Source organism: Nothoprocta perdicaria, unplaced genomic scaffold, assembly GCF_003342845.1.
Source record: "Nothoprocta perdicaria isolate Ctin4 unplaced genomic scaffold, notPer1 scaffold_1, whole genome shotgun sequence".
In the NCBI taxonomy this organism is placed as follows: Eukaryota; Metazoa; Chordata; class Aves; order Tinamiformes; family Tinamidae; genus Nothoprocta; species Nothoprocta perdicaria.
The window spans coordinates 2,138,093-2,148,540 of NW_020454093.1; the positions used below are offsets into that span (position 1 = coordinate 2,138,093).

The 10,448-nt window shown below is 40.4% G+C and overlaps 1 protein-coding gene across 1 annotated transcript in view; it reads right to left on the bottom strand.

The window, feature by feature from the left end:
* Window positions 1–10,448, bottom strand: part of MSH3 (mutS homolog 3) — a 95,790-nt gene that overhangs the window by 84,434 nt on the left and 908 nt on the right. Inside the window, exons 2-8 of the mRNA XM_026035311.1 lie at window positions 9,816–9,939; window positions 8,877–9,100; window positions 5,736–5,948; window positions 4,214–4,330; window positions 3,320–3,437; window positions 1,607–1,755; window positions 412–578 (exon numbers count right to left, since the gene is read on the bottom strand). Of these exons, the coding sequence (XP_025891096.1) occupies window positions 412–578; window positions 1,607–1,755; window positions 3,320–3,437; window positions 4,214–4,330; window positions 5,736–5,948; window positions 8,877–9,100; window positions 9,816–9,939 (1,112 nt within the window). The remainder of the gene's footprint in view (window positions 1–411; window positions 579–1,606; window positions 1,756–3,319; window positions 3,438–4,213; window positions 4,331–5,735; window positions 5,949–8,876; window positions 9,101–9,815; window positions 9,940–10,448) is intronic.

Genomic DNA, 10,448 nt, shown 5'->3' on the forward strand with positions numbered 1-10,448 from the left:
AAGGAAAAATGCTCTTTTTTCCTATCATGTAACTCAAAATGGACAAGCCAAGCTCTCTGCAAGCTCTCTACAGTCCAGAGCTGCACATTTAAAAAATAAAACGCACACAGAAAAAAACAGCTGCACGACTTTCAGAGATTTCAATGTTCAGGCAAACRTCGAGGCACAAAAGCCCTTTACAGGCCTGAGATGGAAGCTAATGTCAGCCTAAGCACAAACCAACGACGTCTGCTCAGAACCCAGTGACTTGGGGAACTTCCTACCGAGCAGCAAAGTACAGGGGGTTTCAAAGAGGCCATTACAGAACCACACGTCAGCGCTCGTTTCCACATCTAAATCTCAGTAACAGCCCCGCTGCAATTAAGAACAAAGACAAAGAATAAACAACAACAAATCCCCCACAAAACCTACCTCATGGAGGTTATGCTGTTGATGAGCTTTTCAGATTGATCTGACAAGCTGGATGGAAGTATTAGCTCAACTGGCTGCAGGCGCAAAACTCGACTCTCTAATTCTAAGCGAGATGCACAGTCCCGAAAACTGTCAAAAATGACTTCGCCTGTGGTTGGCTGGACTGCCTGTCAAATAACATATACACACACACTGAGTATTTAAAGTTTCAAGGAGAGCTTCAGTACCTCAAACTGTGAAGCCAGTAGAAAATCTATGGGGTGTAGTACAAAAAATGATAGGTCTCACCACAGACACACTTCGCAGTGGCAGATAAAAACAGAGCTGGCTTTCATACAGTTACTACTGTAATATATTATTACTATATTACTATACCTAAGTTATTACTTGGAAAGCTTATGACAAGAGATGATAACAATATCTCTAAAGATGTTGCCATGCTTTTGTTATCAACGCATCGTTGCTCCAATTCCATAACTATTGAGGACTACGCAAATCTCCACGCTTGGCAGTCTATGAAGGCACGTGAAATTCTGTGCAGAAACAAACTGCCTTCCTTGCACCCAGTTGTTGCTCCCTTCTCCTGCAGTTTGATACTGAACTATAAGCACAATCAACATGCTTGAAAATTAATGAATTATCCACACACAGGGCTCTASTTATTATATTTATTTCATTATCTTTTACCACTTTCAAAGTTCTCAGCTTTTAATGTTCACTTTTTTAAAGAGAATCTAAGTCTTCAGTGTAAGCAGTAAGGACTGCATCGGCCGCTTCCTCTGAAGATATTTTGTAGTGGAAAAAAAAAAAAAACCAAAAAACGCTTGCACCCTTTAAAATTCTATCTCTGCAAATGTTTAGCCTTTAACATTTATAAAGCACCTGATCTAACAGTCTTCCTGTATTTGGTTAAAACACAGCTTTGCTTTCAAGAGATTATGACAGAAATATCTGCTATATTACATATAATACATGTATATATATATATATATAAAAATATATAGACCAGAAATACTCTATCAATTTTGAATCCTTCCTAAAGTTTTCAACTCTTCTTGGACAATTTCTTAATAATTAGGTCTTCTCTCACAAGCACAGAAATAAAAACTAAATTCAAGAATGGAAGAAAATAACCACCCTTATCTCAGAAAGCTTCCAAACATAATATGACATTGTTTCTTTGAAATTCACTTACCATCATGCCTATAACAACGTCCCCTTTCTTCCTGGCTTTCAGGTTTTCTCCATTTTCACAGAAGCAGAGCAGGTAGTTATCAGGGACATCCGTTGTTGTCACCTCTTCGACATCTACAGAATCGTCTAGTTGTAGCAAAGGGTTCACATGTAAGCAACATTAAAAAAAAATAACAACTTGCAGCACACTCAGATTTTGGCGGATTTTTCATAGGTCCTTCTAGACTTAGGTCCTTCTCACCCAGATTCCACATTGGTACCTCTAGACTTAAGTGGATTAAGCCCCTAATTTTCTCTGCATCAGTTTGATTCCTAGCACGATCCCAGGGAACTCTGGATGACCACCAGCACCAGGGCTGAAAGCAGAAGCCTCCTTCACATCACAGGCAGTTGCAAGACGCACAGATTTCTGTTACATCTATAGGTTTCCTATCCAATGCAAGAACAGCTACACCAAAAGTCAAGCTGCCTACTGACTCTGCATAAGGCTGACTCCTCACACCTCATCTTGATTAAATGGTCACAAACTACAGACACATGAAAAGAAAAAACAGAAACCAAAGGTCTACATCTTGACAGGATCAGCAGGAAAATCTCTTTGAAAACTTGCTGCGTATCAGGCCACCAGACTGGGTCACACTACTGAAGCTGCTTTCATCCAATTTGGCAACCACTGCAAGAAAATCTGTACATACACCAGAAATTCTGCAATAAAAAAAACAGGATTATAAGGGATATATTGCCCTTTTCAATAAAGTATTGAGGAGCAACCTGCTTTTCTGATGTATGAGGAAAAACTCTATTCCTAAGTACAACCACAAGTCATTAACCTGACAAATGATATAATGACATAATATTTATCATCCCTTTTCCCCTTCCTTGGCAGAGCTCTGGAACCAGCAGTAAATCTSAATATTGTTTTAAAGTCCACAAATGCAGCCAAGAAAATGATTCCACAAAGGAAGGAGAACTTCGAGAATCCCAATACAAGGTTGGACAAAAGCTACTGATAGTTCACAGGAAACTGAAAGCAATTCTTCATACCCATCACTTACTCCCCTGAGAAACTAAAGAAACTGAAGAAAAAAACAGTGGGGCTAAGGCAAGAAACAGAGAAACAAAGACTGGAAGGAAAGAATTGAAGAAAAAATTTCCACTAATCAAAAGGTCCTTTCATCTGTTTCTTACATGTTCTTTGTTGTAAAAGTTAGAAGTGAAACTTCCTCAGATTACTTCCTCAGAAACCAGTCAGATTTTAGTAGTCCATTCATTTCAGTACCTTCTTTTTCCATTTAGAGCGAAACAATTCTCAATTCTACCTTCAAGCCCCCTTGAACCACTAATATGACAGACACTCAAACTAGTCAAATACCTAGCTGAAGGCAAGGCCCACAGAAAACAGCAGAGTTGAGAAATCCACTCTGACTTAGGAAAATGACTTAGGCAAATAACTGCGGGAAATACAAATCCTACAGTTCTGCAAAAAAAAAAAAAACTCAAGCCCTGAAGAGATTAAATTATTTATAAAAGTCTGGGTGATGTTTTACAAAATACAAGATTAAAAGAACTTAATTTCCTGCTGCTAGATCAATTGTTCTTATGTCAGCTGCCAGCTCCTAAATACYCATGCTCCACCTAGGTGACAATTCAGGTATTAGGGTCTCTCATACACCAAAGATTAGGGTCTAAAGCCAAGCCCAGATTAAAAGGATATCTTCCCCAATGAGCGTAGATTTTGTATAGAGAGCAGTGAGCTTCCGGGTGAAGAGAGAGCTTTTGTTTTCTCCAGCAGCTTTCAGGGCTGCAGTTTCCATTTGCTTTATTACTCCAACCTAGAAGCAGACACAAAGACAAGAAGCAACGTTAGCTCCCAAATAAAAGATAACTTCCTTGTGAGAAACGGGGTGATCKCTTAAGAAATCAAACAGCAAGCGCCCGCTAAAGCTGAACAGGGAGAGCCTCTCTGTCAGTCCTACTAACAGGGACTAGTAAGACACAGCTTTTCCTTCTCTATTCATTTCAAATGACCTCCTCAGCTGTCCCAATGCTTTTTGAGGTATTTTAAAACAATTTAGCTAGAGCTCATCACCTGTCAAAGCATGGCACTGCAATCAAATGCAACAAGACATTTTCTGTAAATAGTAAAACTTGACATCACTAAACAACAGGCATCAACAAAAAGTCACAAATTAATAGAGAGAGATCAACAATGGGCAGAAAAAGTAGGAGAAATAGTATCACCTGGGATACAAAATAGATGTGAGAAAAGAAGAAAAAGAAGGGAAGGAAACATACTTTCTTTTGATTTTTCTTTATCAAATGCAATGTCTTGATATAAGGATCACTGAGAGAAAGAACTGTTACAGAAAATATGAAGCTATTTTTCTGTCAGAAAAACAAAGGAATTGAATCTACTTAAATCCCTGACACCCACTGAACAGAAAAATTGAAACAGGTAAATCAGCATTTTAATTGCAAAAGCAGTTGACAGTAAGTTTCACACCTGTCAATTCAAATAAGAATTCAAATAACTGTACTGTAGCACAACAAGTGCAAATCATTCCAGTGCTATCCTGTATGAAATAGCATTTGAGAAAAGGCAGAGGACCTTGTATCCTTTGGCTACAAGTCTCCGCACGTGGACAAACAGCCTGTGGCTTGGTATGCTGGCAGTCATAAAGTTATGATCTGGATGACAGTAAATGTTTAGTTCTCTAGCTGCAATCTGCAACGTAGAAAAAGAAGAGTCAGTCAATAATTTACATGATCTACATTAACTGCAGTTAAAAACAGAACTTCTATAAACACAAACACATCAAAATGCCATTCAGAGGTTCACTTGGGTTACAATATTGATTCACAACTACGATTAAAAGTCCAGCAACAAAACTAAAATATTACAGGACAAAGCCCAAAGCAAGAGCTGGGCTCTTCCACCCACCAGTCCTAGCATCCTGTCACAAACAGAGTGCCAAGACCATGGACCTGACGGGTCAAGTTATTCCACTACGCCTTGATTTGAACCATGGTGATGGAAGACATGCACACGGAGCACATGTGCTTTCTATGAGAAAACTCAAAAAAAAAAGACCAAATCATTTCCACAAAACCCAAAATATAGACAGAAGGATGTTATTTTCCTTGGGGTTATAAAGGTGATGCATCTAAGCCAGTTAATCAAATACTGAATTTTCAATAGCAAATAACTGTGAAAGCCAAATACTATTTGAGGAAGAATGACAACGTTTGTTAAGCTGTAACATTATAACACATKATTTTTATTTGCTTTTCTGCCCTAGATGAGAAGGCGGATGTTCTTTAAATAGAGAAAGTGGTACCTTCAATAGGAATTATGGTGAAACACTGAATTATGCATCTAGATAAGATGTATTTCTACTTCCAGACTATAAGCAAGGTTGTAAAGGAGTAGACAAAATAAACTGTATAAAGTTGATTGGGAAAATGAATTCCCAGTAACTAAAGAGCAGTAAATTTCTCATAGTTCTTAAATCTGGAAATAGCTCAGACCAAAAMGTATCGTAAGAGCTTTTTCAGCCTCTGACCCCAACCATCAAAACCCATTCAACCTTTGAACTCCCTTCTAGGTGATGTTTCCTGGAAAACACTTTCCAGGAGATCTGGCGTATTTAAATGTTGCATTTGAATACCTAAATGAATAGGTGCAGTTTTATCTGTTACTTTCCATACAGCCGTTCTTCTCACAGTCCAGATGCTCCCTGCACCCAGGTAGGTCATTGCACCTACTCTGACACCACTTACTTGCTGCACTGTCTTCCAAGCTGAAGTATTTCTAACAGAGACAGCTTTGTACCTTGAGATGGGATACATCTTTCAAAGTCTTTCAACTTAAACTTTAAGAAAATACTCTAGCACCCGCAGAATTTCCTTAGTTCTCAATATTTAGGGTAGCAGTAGCAACCTTATAACAYGTGTATTTATAATGGATAGGCTTTAAGAACACAAGAAGTTCGCAGATTATTATTTTCAAGAAAATGTAATGAAGTTACTTTACTAAGAAAACATAAAACTCATGCCATAGGAAGTGGCCATAACCCTGGTAACCCACTAAAGTAATGCAAGAATCCTCCCACAATCCTGGCAAAAATTACCTCTGCATCTTCCCCAAAGAAGCGATATTTGTATCCACATTCCACACACAAAACAGCATCTTTATACTGTTTCTTCATTTCTATGAACTGAAGCTCTAGTGGAGTGTAAATGCTCTTGGTTCTCCTATTAAGATTTACATCTGAAGTATTCTGAGTATTTTCAGAACTCTTAAGAGGTGCAGAAAATTGACTAAGATCACAGCGTGACTCCTCCTGTAAGTAAGAGGAAAGAGAATAGTTAAGAACCATCAAATAGGTCAATCACTCCTGCAAACTGATGTACAGTCATCATACAGCTACGTACCCTTCTTGTTGTAAAGACCTCAGAAACTGCAACAAAACTATCAACTAATACAGAATATGGTCTATTTGGAATTAAAAGGGATTAAAGTTATTAAAKATTTGCCTCAATTGTTTTATTTGCATTGCAACAGTCCTTAGAAGTCTCATATGAAATCAAATCCTTTTATATCATGAGCTCAAAGCATACAGTAAGCAACAACCAGGCTGCAAAGATATGGCAGTCTAAACTGGCCAGACAGAAAAATAAAATTAAAGGATGAATTTCCACCCTAATTTACAGGTGAGAAATGGCAGTGCAGACAGATTAATGATGTTTCAGAAAAAAAGAAAAAACACACAGTAAATCAAAAACTAAATCAGTGCGAGTCTCAGTTCACTGTGCTAAGCATAAAACATTTTTCTTTCCCAGTCTGCCCTTCCTACATAAAGCCCAGCAAACATTTCAAAATAATTCTCTTAAACACAGAAAGCCTGTATTATGTTTCCAGGCTCCCTAGCAGTTAAGGGCTTGATGCTATTCTCCCTGCTGTTCATCATTCACAATGACATGATGCAGCCTATGCCAGTGAAGCAATTCCAGCTCTCCTGCTTTTACCTGCAGCGATGGTGATCGCTGACCCTCCATTCAGCCTTCTACAACTGCAGTGAACACAGAGCCTCACCTCAAAACTCGTTGCTTACATCACAATATATTGATAAAATGGTTCAAAAAAGAAAAAATGTAATCCCACCACACACAATTTGAAGCCTGCAGCGTACTGCTGTACAGAACCTAACTGTCTTGTGCTGTTTCTACATCTGCAAATAAACCTGGTGAGCTCCAATTTCTAACCWATACATCTAGATTACACAGAACAATGGCAACTGGACATGTAGGATAATTCCAAAAAGACACATGGACAGTACAAACCACAGTCACAAGGTCGTGGAGATGTAGTAAGAATGTGGTGAGAAAAAAAAAATGACAAGGGGAAAAAAAAAAAAAAAGCATTTAGCTGTACTGCTATCTAGGAAGTGCAGAGATGTCAGCAGAGATAACAGTGCTGTGCCATACCCAGAGCTCRGGTGATCCCCAGAGCTTGGCATTCAAGCTTGGGATGGCCCCCATTCCAGCTGGGGATTCCTCATGTGTCCTGGAGCGCAGCTTCAGCGTGGGCCAGCCCAGGAGCTCGGCTCAGCTTCACGGGCAAAACTGCCAGCTATAAGTGAGGAGTCACGTGAAGCAAGGCCATGAAGCAAAGAAAGTAAAAACACTGATGGAAGTTTAATTKCTGGGTTGGTAGTAAGTGACAGCTCAGGGAATTTGGAGGAAAAACACTAACATAAAAAAAGGTTAGAAACACTACGGGAAAAAAGCAAAAAGGAATGGATCAGCAGACAGAGACACCTCAGACAGGCCATTCCAAGCAGAGCAGGCTTCCTCACYTTGCTCCTCACTAGCATAGACTCCACAGGTGTCTCAACGAAAAGGTGGACATACCGATACCTTGCCAACTAGGTCACGAATCCTTGCTACCTACTGAGTGTATTAAGCAATACAATACTGCTGTTTACATTTACTTGGCATGCATCCTGCTTGCAGAGCCTCTCTGCACATGCTAAGGGCAGTGAATTATTGGGGTATTAGCTGCAGGGCCACCAACGAGCCCCCTGGATTATCCCACGGATAACGGGTSATGGGTCAGACTGTTGTTCAGCATTGTTTGGCTACAGCCGAGGCACCGAGCCGACAGGCACCGAGCTCCGTGGAACATGCTCCATCCAGGATCCACAGGCTGGTGGCAGCAGTTCCACCTGCCTGTGCTCCCCAAACAGGCACTGCTCSCTGCCAGGCGCAGCCAGGCTGCTCCAACAGCATCGAGGAGAAAGAAGCCACGGCAGAATATCCTCTTCCTTCCTTATTTTATGGTTAAAGGTGCTTATTTTATGGATGTRCACGTGGAGAATACATACGCTTCGGAGTTCCAGCATCTACATTTTACTCTCACGGTTCTGTGAGGTGGGTTATTTATTGGTTAAACAAAAGCAGTGTCTGGAGTTCACGTAACTGGATACACAAAAGGGTCAGAAAAATAAGAAATTCAAGAAGGACAAGTTTTTCAAGAGTTGAAGCCAAAGCAAAAACAAGGGGGTACCCGTGAAACGCCCTTGAGGACTTGAACACCTCAAATCGTGCAAGGTGACCCCAAAACGACACCAGTGCACCAGACACTTACAAAAGCTGCCCTGAACGAGATGGAATTCAACTCCCCTATAATTAAAGGGGAGGTAAGGCACTATAATTAAAGGGGAAGCAAGGCACTATGAAAATCTTTATTGATTTATGTCACAAGTATCATTACAATCATTTTTTCACGAGAGCCACCTGTATTTTCTGCAGATGAAAACAGAATCAGACACAGAGTTAGCAGCTACAGAGACTAGCTTCATCTGTGTCTGGACTGTGCTCCATTTCCACAATACATTTCTAAAAGTTCTTGTTTTCAAAAGTATGATTTGAAATTTTGGGCCCTTATCAAAACAAAGAAGATAAAGAAGGTGAAAAATTGGTATTAAAGTGATTGATTCATGATCCTGGAACACACTGTCAATGTTTTTGTCCTCTAACCACTACTCAAGCAAACACTGCACTGCACAATCGAGCACTGTTCCGTTTGCTATGCTCAGAGTCCCAGAAAACACTCGTATATGAATACTGGTCTATGGTGTAGAGCTGCACTATTTCATGACAGAACACAGGATACATGACAACATGAAAGGAACCYTGTACCAAAATTTACCTTTTACAGTTTGAAAAACCCATCTACCCAGCTACACTGCACCAGAAGCTCTACGTACCTTCTGAGCAGCCTTTGGGCTAGTGTCCAAACACTGAAGAGGGCTCTTCACTTCTGTACTTCTCCCCATAATACTGGGGCACTTTTCCAAAATCAGAGATTGTTTCTCCTGAAAACTGTCCTCTCGGACTCTGTTACAGGGCTGGTCTGAATGGCTGGAGAACTCTCTCAGTCTGTCTAGAGTTTGCAAACATATGCGGGGCTTTTCACACTTCTGAGGTTCTTCTTTGGTAAAAAAATAAACAACAAAAACATATCAGCAAGTTATTTTCAATTAAAAAGGAACTTGGGCATTTTGCCAAGTCTCTTTCTTCCCTACCTTCCTTCTTTCCCATTGCACTCATTCTACCAGTGTGACAGAATCATGTATGTGATCTGYTTGGTTATCTCCCCAGAAAGCCAGTGTTTCTTAACTGTATGCTTCCTCACATACCAMAAAGAAATACAGTTGTTTTCCACACTGATAAATACAAAGCCACAAAATCAGTGAGGATATTGTGAGATAGACAGTATTTTCTTCAGAATAGTTTTTAAGCAGACATTGTTTCTARTCACGGTCTCCCTTCAAGATTGTTCCAATCATCTATCATTACATCAAAAATACAATCCCACTCAAAAATTACGCAGAAGAATTGTTAACAGTAAAGCATACTGTGTGTGCGTAATGTAATCAACTTTATTTTCACTGGCTGTTTTCAGCCTGTTAAAGCTGATTCAGCTAAAGGGGATTTGCAGAGCAAATCCAGAGCAAGGTCCAAGCAGCAGCTTCAGAGCCACAGAAAGGCTCTGTGCCTGGAATGGCTCTTCAAAGGCACATTTGCTTTTAGGAAGAAAAACTTCCTACAGCATCTACTAACAAAGCTTTTATATTTGATAGTGAAAATAAAATAAAAGCTACACTGGATTTAAGTGCCTGAGGGTTTGTTTACAGTCAACGCACTTTTATCCAGCGTCTTCAGCGGGGTGCAGACGTCGTCCAGTGTGCTTTGTAGCGCCCTGGTCTTCTTTTCACAGGGCTCATTGTTTTCAGATGACGGTCTCCTTTTTGTACCACATTGAGAAGCCTGAAACACATGTGAAACAAGAGCTCAGTTCTTCATTCTCTCTGATGCACTCTACTGCATAAARTCAGTAAGGGAACTGAGAAACGCATAAAAAGCAATGCAAATTTAATTTATAACGCATTAAATTCTTAAATAAAATGCCTTTACCGCACCATCTTGCAAGTGTTAGATCCCTATCTAAAATATTTCATAAAACTATCTGTAAACATAGACCTTCTTCCTGGGTTTGCACAAAATGCAGAACTCGACTGTTCTTCGGAAGACTTTAGAGACACTCCTATTTCTAGCGCCGGTCAGAAAGGGGATCAGTTGARGTGGTCCCAGCCCCGTGGCCTCTCACTGACGGGACACGAGAGGGGCTCACACAGGAGGTAACCTCACAGCTGCGACACGCACCGCTCCGCTCAGCACAAGGGCCTCCTCCCCGGGCGCCTCCAGCGGCCGCCTCGCCTCTCACGCCCAATGTTAGGAATATTCCTGGGGATCCCTGTCTGCCCAGCGGCTGCCTC